At 46.0% G+C, this 25,645-nt stretch overlaps 1 protein-coding gene across 2 annotated transcripts in view; it reads right to left on the bottom strand.

Moving 5' to 3' along the window:
• suclg2 (succinate-CoA ligase GDP-forming subunit beta) overlaps positions 1-25,645 on the bottom strand; it is an 84,715-nt gene that overhangs the window by 7,985 nt on the left and 51,085 nt on the right. For both annotated transcript variants that reach the window (XM_042088668.1, XM_042088669.1), the window contains one exon: positions 1,293-1,413. In XM_042088668.1, coding sequence (XP_041944602.1) covers positions 1,293-1,413 — 121 coding nt within the window. The remainder of the gene's footprint in view (positions 1-1,292; positions 1,414-25,645) is intronic.

Raw genomic sequence — 25,645 nt, 5'->3', positions numbered from 1 at the left:
TGTGTGTGGAGGTGTGTGTGTGTGTATGTGTGTGTGGAGGTGTGTGTGTGTGTGTGTGGAGGTGTGTGTGTGTGTGTGTGTGTGTGTGTGTGTGGGGTTGGTTGCAGAAGAGGGAAGGAAGAGAAAAAAAAAAGTGTGTATCAACACCGGAGTCGGTATGGTGCCAGGTGACATGACTAGTGGTAGCTCTCTGCCTCTTGCCTCTGTTGAGATACTGTTTGTTTGCAGCTATGAGGTGTGAGTTACCATTATGCAAAAGGGCACACCAAGACACACAAGACACCAAACACGTAAATATGGTGTCGGGGTAAATCTGCGTCGTAAGAAAACAGTTTTTCCCATTTTGTCATGTCCAAACATGCCTCTGTAGACCAGTGATCAAAGGGCAACACAATGCTTTGTTTGATTTTTGTAAGACGCATCATGAGAATCCGTTGGGAAACCAGACCACTAGGAAGACATTGGATTACTCTGGCATTAATCTCAATATCAAAGTGGAGCTTCTTTCAAACAATTACATTTTTTTTTATATGGAGCTGATAACAATTGAGATTGTCTCAAGGCGTTTTCCAGAGCCCAGAGCCTGAAAACCCCAGAGCGAGCCCTCCGGCAATAACTTAAACCAGTCATCAAAAACAAGAACTGTTAATACTAGGTAGTGACATTTCAATAATGTCAGCACCCGACACTGTGTCAACATGCCTTCCCAAGTGAGTTTTCTATGTGTACAATCCTGGTTGCTGTGCAACAAAAAGTCTTGGATTTAATCGGACCTCACAGCAAGGCGTAACACGCGTCATTTACACCAGAGGCTAAAAGAAACAAATCTGTGGCCAACAATCAGGACACAGGGCCATGGCGGTTTACAGTGGAGCTGCCGCACAAGCTAAAAGTAGCCATTGCTCCACTGGAGAGAATTGGAATGGTTTCACACATGCATGCTGCTGGAGGAGAGGGGGTGTGTGTGTGGGGGGGGGGGGGGGGGGGGGGACTTGGCTCTGACTGTTAACAGATGCTGCTGATGCTGCTGCAAGCGTGACAATTTTTCAAGAGTTTCCTCATTTAGCAGGTTTAGCCCCTCAAACTAGTTTTCTCATTTAGCGAGCTTAGCCCCCGCTAGCTGTTTCTCGTTTACAGCCAATCAGCAGCTCTCGTCATGCTAACTCATTAGTACTAGGAGGTGTTTTTGATCAGAGAGTTTAACTGGTAGAGTGTGTAAAAAACATCCTGTTAAGGGGAAAGCATGAGGGAGAAGGAGAATGCTGCTGTGAAGACATCAAGTGGGAGGATACCTTCTAGACGCACAACCAGAGGCACCTTCAACTCTAGCTCCCGGCACGCCTTGGTGATGCCGTTGGCGATGATGGCACAGTTCACGATCCCCCCAAAGATGTTCACCAGTATGGCCTCCACCTGAGGAAAATGCACAAATACTGTGTTTAAATACAACATCAAGTGATAGTATTGTAACAAACCACAATGTTTGTCTCAGAATCGTTTTCTGTAGTTTTATTGACAACAAGTCGTGCACACATGAACACCCCATGCCAGGCCAGACCCGGCCCTTATGCCCCAGTACTGAACCTCTGCTTCAGGCTGTTCTGGCAGCACACACTGGTTAACCCTGGTACTGGCAACTGTAACCCTGGCAACTGTAGAACACAGCCACAACTGTAAAGATGATGCATTGACATAACCAACATTGCACGTAATCAAACATTCAACATAAACATATCACACAGCATCATGGGAGCTCAAAGTCCTGAAACAGCTAGGCTCGGTTCATTACAGTATGCCTCCATTAATGGACACATGGCTAACAGATTGGTGATCCTTCATGAAAGACTAATATAGCAAAAAAAAGCCTGCTTTCATTAGGTTTGATTGTTTAAAAGCTCAGCAAATCAGTGCATGTGGCTTCAGCATCCAAGTCCTTGTAGGATGTTTTTTTGTACTGGGCACTACGGGACTATTTAATTTACAGCACTTAAAACGTTAAAATCTGTTTTGTACACAGTTGAATACCACTTGCTTTTGCAAAATGACATTCTCTCATGTACACAAAATAAACCTCCTGTGTTCCTGAAAATGAAACCAAAGTCCTTTTAGGCAAGTCCCTCCACTTGGCGGTCACATTGAAATGTTTTTTGGCCACTTATCGGGGATCTATTTCGGCAGAAATGCGCGTGCGCAAGGCTTCACAACACCAATCTTGCTCCAACACATGATTGGCACGATGTCTTCACAACACACCACATTATTGGCTCAATGTATTCACATGTCAACGTTTTGCCGCGGAAGGGGTGTGATATGTGTAGACGACTGCCATATTGGCGTTACAAACTAAACCCATGCATTTCTATGGAGTATTTTTTGAGTGCCGTGTCTCCTCATTAGAAAGTCTCTGATAAAACCTCATCTGATTGTGGCAATGAGTCATAGAGTTAAGTGTCACTTAAGAGGACTTTTGTCAGTGGTCTTACCCCAGAAGGCTATGTGGTTATTATAACACATTTTTTATTACTATTAGCACAAGACAGACCGTTTTCATCATTGATTCATGTCTTTATGGCACACATGACAAAGAAAAGCATATGATGGACTGACCAGGCATAAAATGATAAAATGATAAAATTATGTCTTTCTTTCATAACTATTCCATCAATTTCCCTGCAGAAAGGCCAGGCGATGAATACAACAGGAATAGCTGAAAATATCAATATCTACATGTTCTCTGGTTGTACAGAGAGAGAGAGAGAGAGAGAGAGGAGAGAGAGAGAGAGAGAGAAACACACATAGAGAGAAAAAGAGAAACAGGGAGAGAGAGAGATACAGTAGAGAGCGTAGTGGACTGAGACAGAGAGACAGAAACTAGAGTGTGATGAGAAAGAGCTCTAACCTGCTTCATCTTTTAACCTGTGCTAAAAAAAGAGCCATCTGACACTTGCCATATCACAATTCAACTTTCAAGTCAAGGTGTTGCTGTTAGTGTCAAAACACCCAAAAAAAGACAAAGGATGATGAAGAAAGACAGAGAGAGGCAAATGAAGATAAATAATAACACAGCTAAATAAACTCTGCTCCCATTAACAGGTTACTGGGCAGAATCGAGAGTCCAACTGGACCTTCCAGACACCCTCAGGCTCCCGTGGCAATTCCAGCCATTTCGGGCACTGACTAAGTGTGTAAGGGCATCTGACAGGCTTTTACAGAGGTCCTTTCTTCAGCAGCAGCCAGACACACTGGCAGCCAGGTGTGTGTGTGTGTGTGTGTGTGTGTGTATTTGATCCCTCTGATCTTTGGGTCTCTCTGCATGCTGTAAATGAAGCTGGGGGATTTGGCCTCTCCTCCAACAAAAGCCTTTCTCTCGCCTGAAGGTACACTGCCGGCAGGGTGAAGATGTAAAGGCCTGACGTCTCACTCTCAATTAGTCTGGAGACGTCTGGTGCCTGAGCAAAGAGCTGAGCCCAACAAAGCCCAGTCCCACACCTGAAAATTATGGAAGTGTGTGTGTAAAAAACCCAGCAACTCCTAATGTGTGTGTGTGTGTGTGTGTGTGTGTGTGTGCATGCGTGCATCAAAAGCTGCACCTGAAATACGTGTGTGTGTGTGCATCAAAAGCTGCACCTGAAATACGTGTGTGTGTATACCTCCTGTAACATCATTAACTCTGCATATTCAACATGCGCTATATGAAATATGGGGCATCCGTGAATAACTTTGAGAGTCTACATAATGAGCAGAAAGAAAGGCCATTCTTCATGAGTTGGCAGTTGTCATTGTACGTCCTTATAGCAAAAACAATGGTGTGTGTGTGTGAGAGAGAGAGTATGGCCCATATTAATCCATGCCAGCTGTCAGCAAAGACAGCACGGGGAACAGTCAACCAGCACGGTCACCTGTTCATCACTGTCAGCTGAGAGTGGCACTGGACAATTAACAACAGAGGTGCCGGACAATGCCCTCTTGCTTATTTGACAACGTCCCACAGAGCTATGTGTATTCTCTCTCTCTCACACACACACACACACCCAAACCAATGCCGTGGCAACATGGCACAGGCCGATTTTAGACGAGTTGGTCAAGGTTGATGTACTATGCAGATGCAAAGGACATCTTCAGAGCAGTAGGACACACGCTCACCTGGCTTTCCCACGCACAGGTGACATGACTGGAAGAGAGAGTTCAATGCTGTGGACAGCACAAATCTGCTCCTGCCAGGTGAGATTTCACTCAAATGTGTCAATACTGCAGCTCCAGACCTGTCCCTGATCTCCTTCAATACTTGTGAAATGTCCAATGTGTTGATGTGTGTGTGCTTCTTTAATCAATACTACGCCAACAACACACACATATACACACACACTCCCAACGTGACATCTCTTTCAATGGTAATCAATCCTTGACCTTATGTTGACCTGTGACATGTAAACCATAATGCCTTCTAACTTGCCTATCTAAGTGTTAAAGATATTTGTGAACGCTCTCAACAGGATCTGATAATAGCTAGGTAACTCAGTAAAGAAAAACAAATAATCAGTCCCGGAAATCCACTGACCACTGGTCTTCTGAAAGCTCACCGGGGAAGCTGCCCATTTCTCAGGTATTCTGGGGTCAACACTCACAGCAGCAACCTCATGAGGGGCCTTTGGAGGGTGTCTGCCAGTATGCCTGACCACCACTAGAGGGCACTGTAGATCAAGGTGCAGTGGCTGAAGCGCCCAGCATGAAAAGGACTTGGCTGTGTCACCGTCAGCAGCCCATTTTTCAATTCCGGCTTTATTGAGCACCATCATATTTCTTCCACTCATGCGTCTCCTATTGGCATCTATGTATATTAATGATACACGGGACATGATTTATGCATTGCTGTACACAAGTATATGCAGTTGGGAAGCAACGCAGTCGGGCTTTGCGCAGTCTGAATGGGACACTTGAAGAAAGTGAAAAGATATTTAAAGGATTTTTATTTCTTAACCCCTGACTGCTTAAATGCAAAACCACTGAAACTTGAAAGTCAATTTGAAGACGCAGTGAGGATTCTCATCAACAGGATTCATTAGAGGAAAAAAAACCCCAATGCGGATTCCCACACAAGAACATGGAGCAGCTTTATGGATTCAGGTTTGGGATCAATAGTAGTCAATTGCAACTTACTTATCACTCATATTTTTGCTATGTTTCTTTGCACCCTTCCCCCTAAAAATGAGGCCCTCTTTAAGCTGAATGTCATATTTGCATTCAGACTGAATCATATGATGTTTTGGATATTACTTCCCCTAATAAGAGTAACCCTGACAAGGAAGCTACACCAGGCGCGTAACTGAAGCGTTGCGTTCGCGACGCGTAAAATCCATTTTAGATGAATGGTCTATTTTTTTTCGAACGTACTTGTCGCCATCACGTCTGGTGTAGCTACTTCCATTATAGTGGAAGCTAATTGTTGCAGCAGACGCAACGCGAACGGAATGCTTTAGTTACGTGCCTGGTGTAGCTCAGCCCTGAGTGTCAATCTCCCATCTCCCCCATCCCTGACACTGGTGAACTCGGTGTAAGCGAGCCGCAGAGAACCGACACTGACGCTTTCTGTGGCACACGGCTCAGAAACAAGTGGCTTCCAGTGGCTTCACGCGAAAGCACTAGAAATGCCCTGGGGGGGGGGGCTAAAGTCTGATGAACAGCCCATCAGAGACATGATCTAATCGCATAGAATGCCACACCTTCGATCCCACCCCTGTGCAAGCAGCAGTGATAACTTGCTTCGAGTCGTAAGTAAAAAAAAAACAAACAATTCCTTTGACTTCAAGTCAATTTACAATGACGTGGGGGCAGACAAGCAGAAAAGAAAATATATTAAAAAAATATTTGTCAGTGCTTGACAAAGATGTGGATAAGACCCCTCTGCACTTACAGCTAGTCAGAGACTAGACTGGCAGGCGCAGCGGTCGTCCTGAAGGTCTCCCGGCGAGGCCTGGTCACAGCAGCCTTACCTGAAAGCCATGACCCATTCAGCCTCCACATAATGCCATCATGCCACTCCACCGCTCAGTACGCTGTCAAGGCTCTGAGCCTTCAAAACGTCTCCACGGCAGAAGCGGTCTTTTGAAGAGCTTTACGCATGCCGTAAACCATACTTGGCTACAAAGGAAATCTATTTGCAATGCTGCTGCTGCCATCACTGCTGGTACAGAGACATCGAGGAATGTGGAGGAGTCACCCGTTACAAGAAACAGAGAGACAGAATTAACAGAGAGCTGGATGAATGCTTGTCTTTACTGGCACAAGAGGTTATGGCATGGTACTCTACAAAAATAGTAACTGAAACAAATAACAGCAAGAAAAAGCACCTCTTTGTCTATAAAAGAAAGCGTGTGATGACATTGTCCAGGTACGCACGCAGGTACACACGCACGCACGCTCACACATGTGTACACACACACACACAAACAAAACCCCCAAAGTGACAAAGCCATTTATCCTGTCCAACACGCTGTCTGTCTGTTGTGCTTAATGACAACAATTTGATAATTGTGAGAAACAATACCGTTTATATAAAGGCCTGTCTCCGCTTTCAAAACAAACCGTAACAGGGTTAGACTGCCACATTCAGCATGGCATTAGTGCAATGGGCCTGGCAACAAGGGCCGATGATCCTGTATGGGACCGAATTATCACCACGGCCACATTCACATCTGCACCCGCACTGACCGAGGGTAATCTGGCCAGAGAAAGGCTTCCATCCTTTGTACGCAAGGCGATTGTACTGACCGGGCACAAATGCTCGCCTCTCAGTGGCCTATTAGCACCATTGTTTTGTGTTATCTGTCTGACGCAGGATGCTCGGGCTACCAGTTTGTTCTCTGATGTGTTTCTTTTGGTTTCTCACTTAGCCAGGGAGTGAGTCTGAGCTCTCTGAAATGGTGTGTACGCGTGTGCGTGTGTGTGTGTGTGTGTGTGTGTGTGTGTGTGTGTGTGTGCATGTATGTGTGGGTGGGGGTGGTGGGTGGGGTCAAAGGTAAAAAAAAAGGAAGTAAGGTGGGGGCCATGAGCAACAAACCATCCATCTTTCGAAGGGGAGTTTGTTGTTTGTTTTTAGCAGCGATCACGCCGTAATAGGCTGATGGATATCCTGAGCTCTGCTTTTCTGCCATTAAATATTTACATTGAAAGCATGGGTACAGCCTTCTTGCCTTATGTTAATGACACTACAGGCTGACAACAGATACATATTACTATTCGTAAATGCCCCCTTCAGGAGAGCTTCACTTGCAAACATCATTATCTCCATTAATGTCTGACCATCCTCAAGCGCCATAAAACAACAACAGTCTTTGGAGAACTTTAAGGAGCCACAGGACACACGCTTGAATTGAGGACAAACTGCACAAATGTCTCCAGTGGGAACAAAAACATGGGCAATTGGGATATTTTTTGGTTGTTTTTTTTATTGTTCTCATTTCCTATTGACTTCCTTTCAACCCCCTTTCTTTGGCAATATCTCACTAGATCTGGGGGGGGGGGGCTGTTTACCTCCCCTTAAATCCATTCCCTGTGGTGGGTGATTCCTCTGGCACCAACACCCAGGAGGGAGAGAGAGAGAGAGAGAGAGAGAGGCGAGGCGAGGCGGTCCGGGCTCCTATTAAATGTTGGGATTGGGCCTGGCGAAGGGGATAAGAGGGAAATAATTATCCGGCCTGTTGAAGCATGACAGCTCCTCCTCGCCCCAAAGTGAAAGAGATGAAGCATTATGTCAAAAAATCAGTTCACAAACACAGACACATCTTGACACCGCCATCAGAAGTTTCAGTTCCTGTTAGGAATCGCTTGAAAAGTGGCAGCTGACTCCTTGATCAATAGACTGTGCAAGAGTCTTTTTCTCCTTTCCTCTTCCCCCTCTTGAATATGCTCTCTTTCTCTGCCAAGCAAAGGAATTGGCTAGCTCTCTGTTTACAATTCAAAGAGTAAGAGTTGGTAAATAAATAAGAGACACAAATGAAAACATTTTACAATTGTGTACTCTGTATTAACAAAATACCAAATCTGCAAATCTCTTCCTAAGACAAGAAAGAAAATGTGTATCACCATTCTTGTGTAGCATCTTAACACAACTGAATACAGCATAGTATTTGAACAGTATTATCAAATAAGTGCTGGTTGTTGGGCTAAACATGCGTTACATGTTTGCAGGAATTCCGACCACATTTTGATCGACGTTCTGTAGCAATCCACGTTCTATGTCAATGCTCATGAAGAGCTCTTGTTGCATTCATGGTGGCATATCTACTCACAAGCATCCCTCATAAACAGATAAAATGAGGATGCAAACAATGGAAGCTACCATGTACCAAGAGAGAGGGAGTGAGTGAGTGAGAGGGAGAGAGGGAGAGAGAGAGAGAGAGACAGACAGACAGAGAGAGAGAGAGAGAGAGAGACAGACAGAGAGAGACAGACAGATAGTTATGTCTATGAGTGACGGACCACATGCGCTCCCCCCAGATCTCATCTGAGTGCCAACCCAGCTCTTTTCTTTTCTGCCAAAGAAAGGAAACCAATCAAAGGAGAAATGGGTTTGCAGCCGTTCACAGAGCCGAGGCGGTCCAGGGGAGGAGGACAAGGTGGGAGAGAGGGAGGGAGCGAGCGAACGCAACGTCCCTGGGAATTGATACTCAAGCCGACCATATCCCCCTCAAGGTCTGCCGCGCTTTGTGAGGCCGCCTGTGAGGTTGTGAACTGTGACAGCTGCCTATCGATGGCCCTGCGGCAGATGAGTAAGACTGTCTTTTCAGACAGTCCGTCATTCAATTTCCAGAACACACTGGCCGAACCGTCGGCACAGCACAGGACAAAAAAGAGAGAGGGAGAGAGAAAGAAAGACTTAGATTGCAAAGACTTAGATGTGGCTAGGGTCACATACAAAGGCACATGAACACAGTGTTTAGGCTCACTGTATGGAATCTGAGTTTAGCAAACAAATGTGATGTAATTCCATCTTCAATCAGATCAGAATTAGAAACCTACACATTTCTTTAGCAAAAACCCCAACTACCATCCTTTTTGTGTCCCTTTATGCAGCATGTGACCACACAAAAATGCCTGATAATGATATTGCTGTGACAGATGACACCTACTCTGACAATGGTGGGCTCAAATTTGCTTTTGTTTTTTCATGTTACTAGTGGTCTATAAAAACAGTCCAACTGACAACAACAGTGATCTTGATGAGGCCACAGACACATCCACACACAGGCCAAAAAACTTGAGTCATGACAAAAAGGCACAAATGAGGTAAACAATGGCCCATCCAATGACAAGGGCAAGTGCAATATTCATTAAGCCAAACAGCAGCGCCATCTGGATTCACCTGGAAGCCCATCAGCTTTTTCCCCCAAGTCATATTCTAACAGTAGGTCACAGGAAATACTGAATTCCATACTCCCTTTTGTCATAAAATATGCTTTGAACAATTCTTTGAGTAAGTGATTCCTCTAAGCATATTATCTGAATATAAATGAAAGTTGTACTTATGCATACACCACACCAACATCTCCACAGCTAGCTCTGGAGGGTAGGCTCTGTGCTGGAGAGTGGAGAGAGCTGTGTGTGTGTGTGTGTGTGTGTGGGTGGACGTCCATCAGGTGTGGTGGCGGTGATGACTTGGCAGAGCTCTCGTCCTCCAGGCCGACTCCACCACTCCGGCATAATGAGTCATCAGGCAGGTGGCACCGACACCTGGAACTCTGGAGCTCACCCTGGGCCTCAGGTAGAGGACCCAGGCCCTTGGCCGTGGCCACAGGCAGCTGCCCCCACCGCTCCCAAGCATGGAAAGCACTTCTACCTCCGGTCTCCATTATGGAGATGGTGGCGGGCGGCTCCGCCGAGGCCTTTGTTGACGAGGCTTTAGAAGAGCCCATTAAAAAAAAAAAAACGAAAAGAAAAAAAACATAAAGTGGGAGCTGGTGGGATGGCGGAGGTGACGCTTAGCTGTCGGAGCCATCGGGAGCGGAGACCTCGACGAGACCCAGCGGTGTTCACTTTCCATGTTTTTTAATCAGACAGGAGGAAATGGGAGCTCAGTAAGAGGAGGTGTGCATGCGGGGGAGACTGAGCGAGTGGACCGAATGCAAAGGGTCGATCTGGGGGTCTCTTGAGGAGAGATCTCTACCTCTAAAAGGGGCACTGAAATGGAGAGCAGCTGAGCAAGATGGAGAGAGAGAGTAAAGGGCCATTCACACCAGGCATGATGGCTATAACTATAACAGCAAAAGCAACAGTATGAAGTATTGCTTTATATGAATGACAACATCCTAACTGCATACTATAATGATAACAACATGAAAAACAATATCGTTGGAGATCAATTTCAGCTGATAACCAATCAGAATCCATTGGATTTTAGACGTTTTAGACACATTTATCAACATGAGGTGAAGCTTTCCTTATCGTTGGTGAGTATGGACGTTCATGTCATTATAGTCACAATTGTCTTTGTAGTAATTGTTCCTGGTGTGAACAGCCCTACAGAAAGACTAGAGATGGAGCAGGAAACGCCTTCTGTGAGACAGCACAGTGGCAGGGACATTCATCACTCAAGGATGTGGAATCCATTTTGTCCTTTAGCACCTTATGACTGTTGAGGGTGTACGCACTCATACGCAGAGCTTACACTCAAGGAGCTCCCATGACACTCTCAATGACAGGAAGCAGATCCTACACGGGCAGTGCTTCCCATCCCCGAGGGATCACCCATCATCACCAATGACAGCTAGACGTAAATATTCTTCTACCTCATCACAAAGGGTTAACTTGTTCTTCCTGTCACCTGCACCTGCCAGTAGGATTCCTGAGGGAAACAGTGCGGAGGAACTTGTGGTGGCCGGTGAGGGAATATCACAAAGCCACTTAGCGTTGATTTACAACATTTAACAGACCATTAGGTCCAGTGTTCCAACTAATTGCTGATTAGCTACAGTAGTCATACCTGAGCGGGACACTACAGGTTGGAGCATGACTCAAGAGCTTGGTGATTTATAAAAGTCCATTCTCATTGGGGAAGAAAGGTGATATTTTAAGCACAGTTGATGTGACAAACGTCTCTGAATGCTTCAGAAAAAAAAAACGAGTCGCTCCGCGGAATTTCAAAGGCCTGTGGAAGGAAGCGCACTCACTGTGCAGGGGCCTCGTGAGATTATAGCTGCAAATGCATTTCGCAGAGCTCCACCCTCACCTACCTTTCTTCTTTCAATCAGCACGCAACTCTACCACAGCACTTCTCCAAGCTCCGAGCCCGAATTGCTTTATTAAATTGAAGGAATGCATAATCACTCCAAACGGCATACATAATCACCTCAGAGAGCAGCCACAACAAACCTGAATATAAAAGACCAACACTCCCACTTTGTTCATAATGCTACATGGTCAATCAAAATTAATTAATTCAAATGTATTCACACAGAAGGTCAATTATCCAAATGATTCCGATTCCAATTGCACCTGATCTTGGAAGCCAATGAGCCTTTTAAAAGGGCAGCTGCGCATTTTTGCAAGGCAAATCATCATAGTTTAGTCACAGTTTAGAGATAAACTCTTTTTTTTTCCAAATACAACCTCATTGAAAAGGAGGTACAACTGGCCATCTTACCCGATGGTCATAAACGGCAGATATTAAAACTAGAAATTGTCGACAGGCGACAGGACTGACAATGAGCTGTGGCTACTCTCGATGTGCCAGAACCTACAGACAACGGAGGCGGGGGATTCTGAATAACGACACACTTTGCCCGCTAGTCTTTTGTTCTCCATTTTTTAAGTGTGCACTTGACGTATTTCATATTTGTGTTTTTTGTTTGTTTTGCTGGTACCATCACCGTATTGCATCATGCTGCTCTTGGTCTGGACGGAAGCGATTGGGGTTGGATGATTCAGAGGTCATTCAAGGAGGAGATGCAAGCAGAGCAGGTGGAGCCACCAACCACTGGTGCATTCAGCTCAGTGCAGATGGGATCGGATGGGATAGTGTGTGTGTGTGTGTGGGGGGGGGGGGGGGGGGGTTTATGATGGGCAGCTGATGGTTTCTTAATGCTCTGCTGCCTTTCACGACCCTACAGGTAAATAAAGCACAGCACAACTCTAATCGTAAAATTGCTATAAAAAAAGTGACCAGACGTGCCAATGTCTAAAGAACTCAATGAGGTTGCAACCTGTCCATTCATTGTGAAGAAATTCTATTTCAAAACATAATCTTCAACAGCAGCAATGAAGTATGCACTACTTTCAACCTAAGCCTACTACCAAAGTATGGGAAATGGGGAATATAAAGAAGACTGACACTCTGCAGTCTTCACTGCTTTTCCCTATATTTTAATGAGTCATATTTAGAATATGCCATGAAGCTATATGTGTTCATATACTATTTTATGTAAGCACAATGCATCTTCACCATGTCCCAAAGTTGCCAATTTTACCCAACCATTCGTCAGAGAGGACCGCTATATCATATAAATTCACACAGTTTGTTATTAATGACCTCGGCAGCCTCAGAAAAGATCCCATAAAAGCCGAGAGGGAAACATATTTGTGCTCTATATTTAAAGGCAGCCAGGAAAGGCTGAGGCAAAACCGTCGAGAGGAACCCAATAATTCACTTTTCTGGTACTGTTTAGCTAGAGAGGCAATTTAGCCGGGATGAAATAACCCCTGAAAGCTTTAATCCTGATGGATGGAACACTATTTTGATATTGCATTTTCCTCCTCTCCGGACCCCCCTCTAAAAATAGTTCCTTTTAAGACCGCTAATTTGTTATTCATCTGTGCGAATCAGTGAATCACAGCACTTATTGAAATGCTATGACTGGGGTCTGGCGTGACGCGGTTTGAACCAAATGAGTAATTTAAAAATTGATAGAATACACATATTGCAGACACTCGCCACCCTCCCTTTGCCGCGGCTGCACGGGGCCCGGGGAGGCTCGGCAGCCACTGCCAGAATACCGCAAATCAGGGCAAACAGATGGATGCAATCAAGATTTAATTTCCAAAGAGCTCGACATGGATACATACACTGATTGGATGTGTTGGGGAGCTTTTTTCCTCGTCTGAGCGGGGAGCCCCCGTGTGGTGTGTTCGGAGGCAGAGATCATCAGCCGAGCCGAGTGATAGAGTCGGCCTCTGGCAGAGACGAGAGACGGTGGCAGACGCGGCTTGTCTTCGGGACGCCTGAACGCGTGCCTCAGAACCTTGCAAGGCGGCTGCGGCACTAATCTGCATAACTCGAAGGCATATCAATTAGCCATTAAAGGTTTGCTCGGGAATTAGAGGGATCAAGGCAAAGCAGGGGAGCCGGGGAGACGCGCCGCTTCAGAGCCCGAGAAAGTCGATGAAAGGCCTCAAGCCGAGTACGCTCCCCCGTCCGACCCGCTCCTACCCTCTCCTGAACCCGAGCCCCAGTCCCGCCCAAACACCACATGGCAACGCTGTGTCTCATCACAGGCGAAGATGCCGCCTGCTCGCTCAACGGGCTAATGGTTGGACTAATGAACCCCCGCTTCCCACAGGAGAAGGTGGAGCCACGGCCTCTGGCTGCAGCTACAGGACATTCACTCCCACCGACCCTCCCAACTAGCCAGCCCAAGCCCGAGTTCGCCGAGTAAACACAGACCGACCCACCTTAAACCCACCACCTGAAGCCACCTCGCACCCCGGAGCCTTCCCTTGCTGTGCAGGGCAGCTGAGGAGGAAGAGGAGGAGGAAGAGGCAGTGCTGGGAGCCCTTGTGGGGCCCCCTGAAAAGATGAGCTCCAGCGATTACAGTCGAGACAGTTTTCTAATTATTCTGTCAAACATCAATCTGGCGGCTGATGCGGGGTCCTAGTGGCTGCTGATGGACAGTGTAATCACCGCAGCGGTTTAAAATGGAGGAGCTGACGCGCACTGCCAGACAACCCCCTGACAGGAGAGGCTGAAAAATGGGAAATGTGAAAGGCTCTATCAACTGCCGCCGCAGCCCTGACCTGCCGAAAAACCAAAATCCCTTAAAATACAGTCCCCACAACAGCCCGAGGGGAGGGGAGGGAGGGTATGTAAAGAGTAGGGCTTTTCGAGAAGAAATCTAGGATTACATTCGAAAAAGTCCCTCCTGACATCAGGTAATCCGCCAACATGCATGGATGTCCATTGGTTGACCAAATAACAATATGAGAAGCCGCCCACTCACCCCAAACATGCATCACTGACAGCACACATGGGCTTGCAGTTGTTGTTTTTTTTTATTAAACAGCACTCCTATGATCCAAGCTGAGTTCTCTGGGGTGTAACAGCTTGCTCAGAGTTGCGTGATGTTCTTGCAGGGGTGAGTAATGAGGAGAGAGAATGCAGCCATCTCCTGTCCATCTCAGCTGCCGTCTGACAGCAGCAGATGCTCCTTCAGATACGGGGGGACATGAGGGCATGTCGAGCATTTCCTCCTTACGATGGCTGATAGCGAAGCCAAAAAGGATGAACACCCGGAACAAACAGCTGTCTGAGAGCCAGGGCGGCAGAGAAAGAGATAGCTATGATTTTGGAGATGTATCAAACACCAAATGGCTGGCAGGTAGTGGGACAATGCACCTAGTAGTGTCACATATAGGGGTCATGGGTACTTGTACGGCCATTTCGTTTTTCTGCTTATTTACTTAAAATGTCTCCCAGCTTGCCTGTCGTCTCCGTGGAGTGCTACACCCTTCAGACGGATAAGTACCGAAAGTGAGGCCGGAGACTCAAACAACTCCACTAGCATCTAATGAAAGAAACATTTCTGGTGAGGCTCATCGCCTTCCCATTACCCAGGCAAGGAGGTGTACAGATCAGACAAGTGCCTCATATCAAATCGGGCAGGCAAAAGCCAATTACAGTGACAATAATCTCTCTGAACTGCAGTCAGTGCGGCTCCGCATACACAGCAAACAGCAGAAGAGGAAGAGCAAACAGCGGGTCTGAAACCCCCGATGTAATACACAGAGCTGGATCGTGTGTCAGATCCATTTCGTCCACTAAACGACTGTTGCCACTTCTCATTGATCGTGCTTATTTTGGGACAATGGTAATTCTATTTTTTAACACAACGATCAAATGGACAGACATTTATATTTCTTGAAAGGTTTCTTCTTTTCTGAGGAGAGTTTTCGAAGCCATGCATTTTTGTTTGTATCCCTTGTATTACAGCAAGGGACACTTCAGCAAGGGACAGAGGCCAATATGACACTGGTGAAGCCTTTGGGAAAACAGTCGTGGACCTGTCTGGTCTCATCAAACATGCTGTAAGTCATCAGATTAATTATGGCCTGGACCCAGGGTATAAGAGGAGCATCAGGGGAGACCGGCCCCTCTTTTACGAGCGCTTTTTTCAGATCCACACAGCAGGAGGGGTGGGGTGGGGGTGCTGCAGCCCAAGCCTGGTTCTGATCTTGCATTATGACAGCTAAGGGGACCACTGGCCTCTTTACTGTGTGACTGTGTGTTACTCTGACATCTCCTGCAAACAGCTCCAACGTCCAGTGCCAAGGATTTGTCGAGATCGGAAGAGTAGGCTTGTTCTCTCAGTCCAGTGTATTGGCATCTGCTTTATACGAGCACTTGGTTTGTAAAAAGCAACGCTTGCATAGTTTTCCTCAATGGTAAGGGTACACAGGGTTGTGAGACAGTTTCACCATTAAAGATGGCTTTTTTATCGAGATAAAATACAATGCTGATAACAGTCAGTTATGATTAGCAGTCTTGCTGAGAGTTTCCTCAGTTGGCTCAGTAAAATAGCATGCTCCAAGGCACTTAAGTCACTGGTTGTCATCAAAGACTTCTTCGGCGAGCCATTAAACACAAAAGGCCTTTACATCTACAGTTCAGACAGACAGACACGCATAAATGGCAAGGCGAAATGAAGGCCATTGTGAATACGGGCCATATACCATGGTAGGCCCATGGGTTACCAGTGAAGCGATGATCAAACTAGTAGTATGCAGTAGGGGACAGAGGACAGGGAGTACAAGCTGCTTCTTGGTGTTTGTGGTCCAGATGACATGAAATGGGTGGCAGTCAGACGGATGGAGGGTTGCAATTAAATGCTGAGACTGCATCTGGGGCATGCCCTGATGTGTCCGTGACTGAACGAGAAGGGTGGGCCACTGACTTGGTATTAATGTCAGTGGCCGAGCTTTCCCGGAAGTGAACAGGACTGGAAATGCACATGGATGAAGCAGGGCCACAGAGACAGTGGCAACGCACAGTATGGATTTTAATGAGCTCACAAACTACTGACAAGTCTCTGGAACATTTCCCTTTACATTTACAAGCTTCAGTGGGTGTGGGGGGAGGGCATCCTGAGGGGAACAGGGTTCAGTGGTTGGACACGGAACGACGCAAACCCACAAAGACAAGATTATGCATAACAAGAGCATCATTTTAAACTGTCAATAACTGGGGATAGGAATCCATATGAATGTCATCATATATTTTCTTTTAATGGAGCTGGGTTAAGATCCAGTGAAATGATGGCAGATTGAGATGAACAGACCAACCCATAAACCTTTTCTATGCATGCTGGCATACAAGTATGGCTGTCAAGGAAATGTACTATAAGCATTAATACTTTATTAACTGTGAAACAAGACTGAACGGCTCCCTCACCTCTAACAGTTATCTGAAAGGTCTATGGATGTTATGCAGTGGAATAATTGCTAACATGACCATTCCTATCAATTGCAAAATGATTCAATCATACAAAGTGATTCAATGAACACCCTTTGGAATTAGAGATGAAACAAATGAGTCAGTGAGTGACTTGACCAAACCAGGATTTGTGATAGATATTCTTTGTTCTCGATGTGACATATCGCAATATGATAAATCCTCCAGGGAGATTTAATGGCACATATCAAAATACAATCCTTCCCCCAAACCTTTAAATGTCAACCAGGCATTCCCTTTCACACTCCAAAGCTTTAAAAAGGGCATCATGACATGGATCTTTGATAATAAAATAAAAATCAAGATTCAGATGGACATAAATCATTGATAACATCTACCTCAGCAACATCACAGTTACAAGATCAGTCCAGAGGTGATTGGGCGTGGTGTCTGAAAGCTTCGCCACTTCACTATTTGGATGTGACGAGACCAGTGAAACTGAAACACCCTGTGGTATACTCTGTGGTTTACACCATTGTGGTAGTTGTAGTGGGGGTGGTGGTGGTAGTGGGAGGTTATTTGGCGTCCAGAAGCGGCCTAAGGTATGAGAGCTCATCGGCTAGCTTCTTTTCTTGACCCCCGATATCAGAACTTCCTGGAGCAAGTCAAACTTTTAGCTCACCTTCACCTCCTCGCAATTACATTTTTTATTTCTCTCTGGCCTTGGTGGTGAGTGGGCAGGAGGTGCCCGAGGTGCAGGAGGGAGGGGGAGCAAACAAAGCGAGAAAAGGAGAGAGACCGAGTGAGTGAGAGAGAGAGTGAGAGAGAGAGAGAGAGAGAGAGAGAGAGAGAGAGAGAGAGAGAGAGAGAGGCCCAACTCCCGACCGGAGCTTTTGACGCACCACGGGTCACGTTCGCTTACTGATGGATTGCACTCCCCTTTTGATGATCCCAGGGAGTCTGTGGCTACCCCACAGTGCTCTATCAGGGACGGCCATTGACATGACGGAGGGCTCCGCGGCACAATAACTGTAAGAGAATGGCTCAATTAGTCCAGACGCAATCTCGGGGTCCGCTATTGATTTTGGGCCTCAGATGAGGGATGGCAGGCGAGAGACTTTTCAATCAAATGTTTACTTCCAAGGAGCTCTGGTGGGAGTGCAACAAAATGGAGGGAAATTCTATCGATTATAAAAAGAATGTCACGAAATGTGAATTCAATGCTGATCATGGGGAGTATTTTGTTTCTCGCACGCCAGTCAACCTCCCCTGCAATGCCGCTTCTTTTAGTCGTATTTATGCGTCCAACATCATTGAGTGGTTCTAATCAGCTTGTGGTTCTATCAACTTTGGCTTGTGGACCTATTGATCAGACCAACACAGTCCTTACCGAAAAATTAACCTTCAGTGAAAAATGAAAATACCCACAGCGCTATTTTACACCACCACTGGGAATCTTCAGCAGACAAAAGTGAAAAAAAAAAGTGAATATGTAATTGTCCTAAAGACCAACTCACATTCACATGTTTTAGACCTCAAACATGGCACATTTGATTTGCTCAGAGTCTTCAGGCAGTTTCATCGGGAATGGCATTCATTGATCACTGCATGCACAAACACAAATGGTGCAATGCAAATATTTCATGTGCGGTCATGCTAATTAAGGATGGTGTTCCCAAAGACTGTAAACATGCAAAGGACATCAGTCCTTTGAAACAGGATTAAATGTTCATTTGCACAGCAGTACACTTATTAATGCAATCCTCTTTCCTGAACATTGCAACAATGTAGCCAGGGCCCAGAGGGGCTAGATGCTGTGTACATGAGCCCTAGTGCTCTGTGGTCAAAACAAACCATGGCTGCTCTTTATTGGTTCTAAAGAGCGTAGCCTACTGTGTGTCTTCGAGTGTGCATGCAGGAATCAAAGCCATGGGTGTGTATGTGGGTGTCTCTCACAGCTGTGTGTGTGTGTGTGTGTGTGTGTGTGTGTGTGTGTGTGTGTGTGTGTGTGTGTGTGAGAGAGCGAGAGAGAGAAAGAAAGAGAGAGAGTGAGTAGCTCTGTGCGCTGGACGCATTCCAGGCCAGGGTCTCATCTGCCCCATCAGTGCCACATCACTGCTCTTGGCAGCAGGACAGACATGCAGCAGTCCAAACAACAACAACATCCCAGGGCTCCAGCCAACAGTGGGGGACCAGCAAGCCCAGCACAGAATCACCCACACCCACACAATCACACACAGACACACACGCAATCAAACACACACACTTCCACCTGGAAGCCTCCACCTCTTAACATCCACACAGGGAGTGAATGAGCAGCAGCTAGTCCTGATGTTTTGGTAGCGGTGGGGGAAAGAAAGCTAAAAAAACTAGTCTTAGTTATACAATTTAACTGAATTTGAGAACACCCAATATTTACCAACTCATTTTCATATACTGTGAGTTTCAGTCCAAGATTGAAGAATGAAACAAATGTTGTAAAAAGACTATAAAAAGACTGGATACACAAAGCTAACAGTGTGGTCCCAGTGTGCTACTACAAAACATCCACTCAATCACAATTTAGAGTTAAAGCTAATACACCCAACACTGTTTGTCATCAACACGCTGAGTTAACAAGCAAATAAAATGCAGTGTGGATCACCCCGCTACACTGCCTTAAAATATCATTAAGTGGTTCTGGACAGGGGCCCCAGACATTGTGCCAAAACGAAAACCAACAGACATCAGAGACACAAAAAAAGAGTCCAAGGCAATGTGGTGGTGATGACACAGCAGAGGGGGTAGGGGTGTGGGTGGGGGGGGGGGGCTGAGCAGGAGCTGCGCCCCAGCTGAGCAGAGCTGAGGATCATGGTGCCGAGTCTGACGTGTGTCAGATCTGCGTGCCCATAATGCCCAACGAGACGACAGGTGCCCAGGCTGACGGAGAGGAGGCTGGCGCACGCACACAGGGCGCTTCATCAACTCACCGAGTGGCCGTCTCCAGCAGAGACAACAAACCTAGGCTGGCTCCCGCAGCTTCAGTACCACCCGCCCACACACATACGCACACAACCATCCACTCATTCACTCTCTCTCTATCTCTCTCTCTCTCTCTCACACACACACACACACACACACACACACAACACACACAAACACACTGCTCTCCACTAGGCATCCTGGCTTGATTAGAAGGACCTGTAGTTGTAGAGAGCTATCACTGCCGCCGCCGCTGAAAAGCAGAACTGAATAAAAAGAAGAGAAGGAGGAGAGAAAAAAAAGTAAAGGGGGCGAGGAGAGACAAAGCTAATTAATGAAAAGGCGCAGCTCTCTCCGTCGCTTGTTGATGGAGTCCTTTCAATCAGTCAAATAGATGAGCTGGCGCCTCCCTGTGCAGAGGGGGCTGCAGGAAGAGAGAACAAAAAAACCTCCTAACACCGCCTGTCCTCCTGGAGGTGTGCTGGCTGAGGCGATTCAGAAAGTGACACCAAAGACTAATGGCGTGCCGCATTTGAAACAGAGCCCAAAAGTTATTAAAATTCCAGCATTCCACCTTTTTTTGTTGTTTTATAAAAACAAGGTGCTGCTCATCTTTAACAACTCTTCTTGCCTGCAGTACAAAAATATCTCTAAACTGTTATCGTTTACTTATTTACACATCACCTGTGTTTATTTCTTTCTGCATTCCTGCATATTCCTTTTGCATTAATTCTTCTCCCCTCAGAGTCTGTTGGGAGCTTCTCGGCATTGTGTGTGTCAGTTAAGGAACACCTTTTGTGGAAATTGTGAGTGAATGATTGAAGGCCTGCAGAGGTGAGAGTGAGATACACACTGCGACAGCGAAATATTGATTCGTAGGAGAATCACACCTCGGGTAGATTTTCAAGAACAAAGCCATGCAGATGCTGAAAAGGAAAAGTGATGCACGAATATTAACAACAACCTGTTTTTTTTTGCCAGCGTGAACTCACCACCAAGAGAGCCAAATGGCATTTTTAAATGTCACTTGCCTCTACATAAAACATATTTATTTACATTGGTAGAGAGTGTAGACAGACATGAGCCTGTGCACCCCACCACACATCCCTGACTGTGCCTCAGCAGTAAACCAAGATAGATGTCTTAAAAATGCCACCATTATTCTGTTTAAATAAGCTTACAATAAATGATACATCACAGATGAACTAGATGTACCGCATAGCGGTACAAAATATGACCGCCGCTCAGTCCTGTACATCCATTCCGCGAAAATAAATCATATTAATGAATTTGTCTCCATCTTCTACTCCATCCCCCACTCTTGAAACTTTTGTGTATGCTTGTTTGGAATGTGTGTTTGCGGGCCGCACACAAAGCAGCCTACTGGCGCTGCAAAGGTGAATAGATTTGTAGCACTTGCCAAAAAATTTGTAGCATTGTTATAAAAACAATCACAAGTAGGGCAGTTCATTACAGTCCATCCATTGCAACTGGACTGATAAAAGGTACACCTGTAGGCTACATTGTATTTGGGAAAAGCAGAAGGTAGCAGCATAATGTATTTATTTATTTATTATTATTAAACAAAACAATCCCTGTCAGTTCCATGCAGTTTTCAACAGCTATCAAGAAGAGAGGTCATGTCATGGATTTTTGTGAATGTTTCTTCTTCTACATATGCATAAGTTTAGTCATCTAGTTCATATGATATTCAGCTTTATTGTCAATGCACAAATTAAATACCAGTAGTCTAAAACAAAATGTCGTTTTACCCAGTGGTGCAAATAACTGACATGTCCAAAAGGGCCTTCATGAAATGCGTTGCTAGACTGTTCATACACATTTTAATGGGCCAAGTTGAAGAGCTACTGTCCGTTATTGTTTGTGCAAATAATATGCTGATTCATGTTCCCTTGCATTTTGCAACTATGAGGTCCATGGTTAGTCTGGCTTTCGCCAGACCAAGCTCAATCTTTTAAGAAATCGAAAAGGAATCGCCGGCAGATCAGGTTGAGTTCACCCAGCCTAGTCCATGGTACAGTAGGCGCCCGATAGAAATATTAGAAATATATTATTTAATTTTGCGATTGAGATATCCACGCACTGGCGCCCCCCCGCGACGTGTTCGCCCCCGGTTTTAGAGCTATTCTAAATGCAAAAACGCATAGAGGGAGTTATGACAAAACCGTGACTGTCAACAAACTATAAGTTATATAAGGTAGGCCCTATGCTAAGCCTATTACACAACATAAATTGTCACTAGGATATGCTGGCGACTCAAATAAAATCTCCTTTGGGAACCAATGGCTTACAGTATCAAGCTGCCACCTCTTGGCGAAAAGTTAATAGTTTTGCATATCAGTAGTAATACATTTCACGCAGCTGTGTGAATCACGGAAAGCGACACTTCTAAATGGAACCCAACCCACTGTACAGTAGCTCAAGGTCTGTGGCTAAAGCAGCCATAATGAAAGCGTCATCATTGTTTGGATACTTCACACACACATGTTTTTTAATCGTATAGACTACTACTACCAAGCTGGAATCAAAGCACATTGACTCCCCTCTCACACCCTACATCGAACAAACAAAAAACGTCTCAGTCTCACGGTATAACCATAGGCAAAACTATATTGGACCGGTGTAACGTTGGTAGGCTACTAAATCATCTATCGCAAAGAATGATTTTTGTAGCACGTGCAACAAATATGTGTAGGTACAGCCCTGCCCTGGATACATCTCTCAACGTGCGCTCTAAAACATTTGGTTTAAATGGAGATGTAGTGGCCCCCAGGGACCAAACAAAATTTTTCCGTAAAAGTCTAGTGGGGCTACATACCCATAAAATTTCAAATTTCATGTGCCCCGGTGGTTCGGTGTCCCGGGTATCGTTGACCAAAAATTCAGGAAGTAGATGACGGGGGGGAACTTTGACAATCCCTATATGACCGCTTCGCTAGCGGCGGTCATAATAATAATAATAATAATAATAATAATGAGGTATGCAAATATGTGTGAATATTAACCCCAAATCAAAAGGTGAGTAGGAGGGGGTATTGCCCAGACGTGAACTGCCAGCACAGTTAGTGAATTCGTTAAACCTTTTCAATCTGCCACATAAATTATGTTTATTATTATTTTTTTAATTCGTTATTTCATTTGGCACAACATTTGTTGATCAAACCTCAAACTAATTTCCAAATCCAACACAAGTTATTTCAATTTCCTGATATGAATAAGGTTGCCTCTAGCCTTTTAAGTATAGATAAATAGACCTCAATATCTCAACACTCTCATTATGGTCATACCTGTATGCCAAGGCAACTCTTAAGTAACTTACCAACCTTGAACAAATGGAAAAAGGCTTTTGAGAAAGCCAGACACAGACTGTGGGACTGTTTGGGGCTGAGTGCCCACTCCTCAGTATGTACTGCAGCTCTGAACTGTGTGACACGTTTGTTCGAGCAGCGCTTCCACATGAGAGTGCACCTGTCTGTGTTTGATTTAAAAAGGGAGAGTTTAAATAGCACTATTGTAAACTGACACACACACACAGGCAAGCAAACAAAAACACACACATACAGACAAGCAACCAGAGCGTGCGCACACACACACACACACGCACACACACACACACACACACACACACAAACACAAACACCACAAACACGAAAGCAAGCAAGCAAGCAAACACACACACACACACACACACACACACACACACACACACACACACACACACACACCAACTGCTGCTGCTGCTGCTGGCATTGATGATCAAAACAGCAGACACTGCTCCACCCTCTGCAAAACTCTAAAAGTCTGGCAGCACTGACCAGAAGGTCACACTGCTCTTTCCTTTCACGTTAACCTCCTGTACTTTCCTGCCCATATGGACACGCACACACAAACTAATCAACCCCACCATACTGCCCATCTAGCAACCACAATGCTTCTATTGGTCTGACTCTAAATTGCAATTCATCTTTCAGGCTTTACATACTGTAATAAAGCAACCTTGACACATCAAAGCATCCATGCAGCGATGCATGTCAAAGGTAGAAGCAGCAGAGGTACACAACCGTAAATAAAACTCTTTCCCATTCAGCGTTTCCCTGTCTCCACAGTAGGGCCTACTTGCTTGACCTGACAGAACAGAATGTGTTGGAAGGGTACGCAAATGGATGAATGATGATGTGGTGGTGGCCTTGCCGTTTCTTCACCGCCGTTCCCCTCGCGAGCCTCCTGATCTACGACCATTGCTGGAGCCAGCTCCTCTTAATGATACCACACCACACAGAGCGAAAGGGTTTCTTTTCACAGCCCTGTTCAATTCCAATCACATCCACCTTGATTCTGTACGCAAACTGCTCATTAAACGATTAGAGAAAAGGGACATACTGTAGATGAACACAACCCCCCCCTCACACACACATAGACACACACAGACAGACAGACACACACACGCACACACACACACACACAGGGTAAATGAAGCTGGAAATGAATATCTGCCCAGATGAAAGAAGTGGAAAACCTTGCTCTCTCTGCAGGACCCACCTAGATCAGTCATTAGTCTTTGGTGCCCCCCCCCCCCAAGCATGGCACACAACTGCCTGCCCTGCTTTGCCCCCAAGACACAGGTAAGGGGGGCTGATGGAAGCGTTATGGAGTTGTTCAAGTTTGTTAGTTGAGGTGAGAATGAGAATTCAATCCATCATGCCTCACACTCTTTTAACAGTGGGTACGAGTCGGTAGGGTGGTGGGTGGAGGGGGCTGTTGTGTGTCATGCTGGAGGAGTGGAAAAGTGTAAAAGACGAGCACTCCGAAGCATGGGGGTGAAAGTAGCTCCTCTCGAAGAGTGGATGGGATTAATGTGAAAGCTGCAGAACTGCAGTGTGATGTTTGAAAAATAGAGCGCCTGTCCCAGACACTTGTCCCAACGGGTCTCTCTCTCTCTCCCTCTGTGTGTGTGTGTGTGTGTGTGTGTGTGCTTGTGTGTGTGTGTGTGTGTGTGTGTGTGTGTGTGTGTGTGTGTGTGTGTGTGTGTGTGTGTGTGTGTGTGTGTGTGTGTGTGTGTGTGTGTGTGTGTGTGTGTCCGTAATCCTGAGTAGAACTCAACTCAGCCCAGCCCAGCCCCTGCAGTTGAGCCCAGCATGGCCGGCCCGAGCCTCCATCATTGGCCAGGCCTCGAGTCTGATGCTGTGCCGCTGGCCTCCTGGGATGGATTAAGAGCAGCGAGGCACTGGGAGGGGGGGGGGGGGGGGGGGGGGGGGGGGGTCCAACAGGATTTCCAGATCAAAGGCGTGGGGCAATCACTCACCACGGCTCCTGTGCAGCAGTGGGCTCTGCACACAGTGAAAAGGGCTCTTTGAATGTATACAGGGAGTGAAAACGTGACCGGGCTCAACCCACACCCCCTCACTTCAACCCCCCCTCTCAGGGAAGAGTATAGAGTCGATTAAACACATCACCATCGCCCCCATCCTCCCTATCCCTGAGGAGGCATAAAAAGAGAAAAGTGCAAAGTGCATACCTTCATCCCTACGGTCAGTCATGTGTGAATAAAACACATGTGCAGCTTTGTTTCCCTCACTCTTGCACGCATGCCCCCCCCCCCCACCCAACACGCACACACACACACACACACACACGCACAGACACACACACACACTTCAGGTGGAGGTGAACCCAACACTCTGATGCTAATGTGTTGGGTTGCACAACGTATTCATTTCCCCTTCCTATTCCGATCTGTTCAACCTTGCTGCTGAGGTGAGCGAGGCCTTCACTCGGTTTCATTCGCACATTGTTCCTTGTTAGCCTTAAACAGCACATCGCTGACGAGCCCTTCCTAGCCTGACTGGTCAAAATACTCACAGGGGACAATTGCCTACACACACGCCTTCATCATATGCCTGGCACAGAAAAATGCCTCCGCAGTGTGGTCCTTCCTCACTTTCCACACACACACACAAAAAATAATAAAATACAGTACAAAATGGCCATGAGCAAAGGCATTCATTTCA

The sequence above is a fragment of the Alosa sapidissima genome, chromosome 4, assembly GCF_018492685.1.
Source record: "Alosa sapidissima isolate fAloSap1 chromosome 4, fAloSap1.pri, whole genome shotgun sequence".
NCBI lineage: Eukaryota > Metazoa > Chordata > Actinopteri > Clupeiformes > Clupeidae > Alosa > Alosa sapidissima.
Note: the sequence above shows the minus strand (reverse complement) of the source record. Positions and strands in the feature narration are given on the sequence as shown.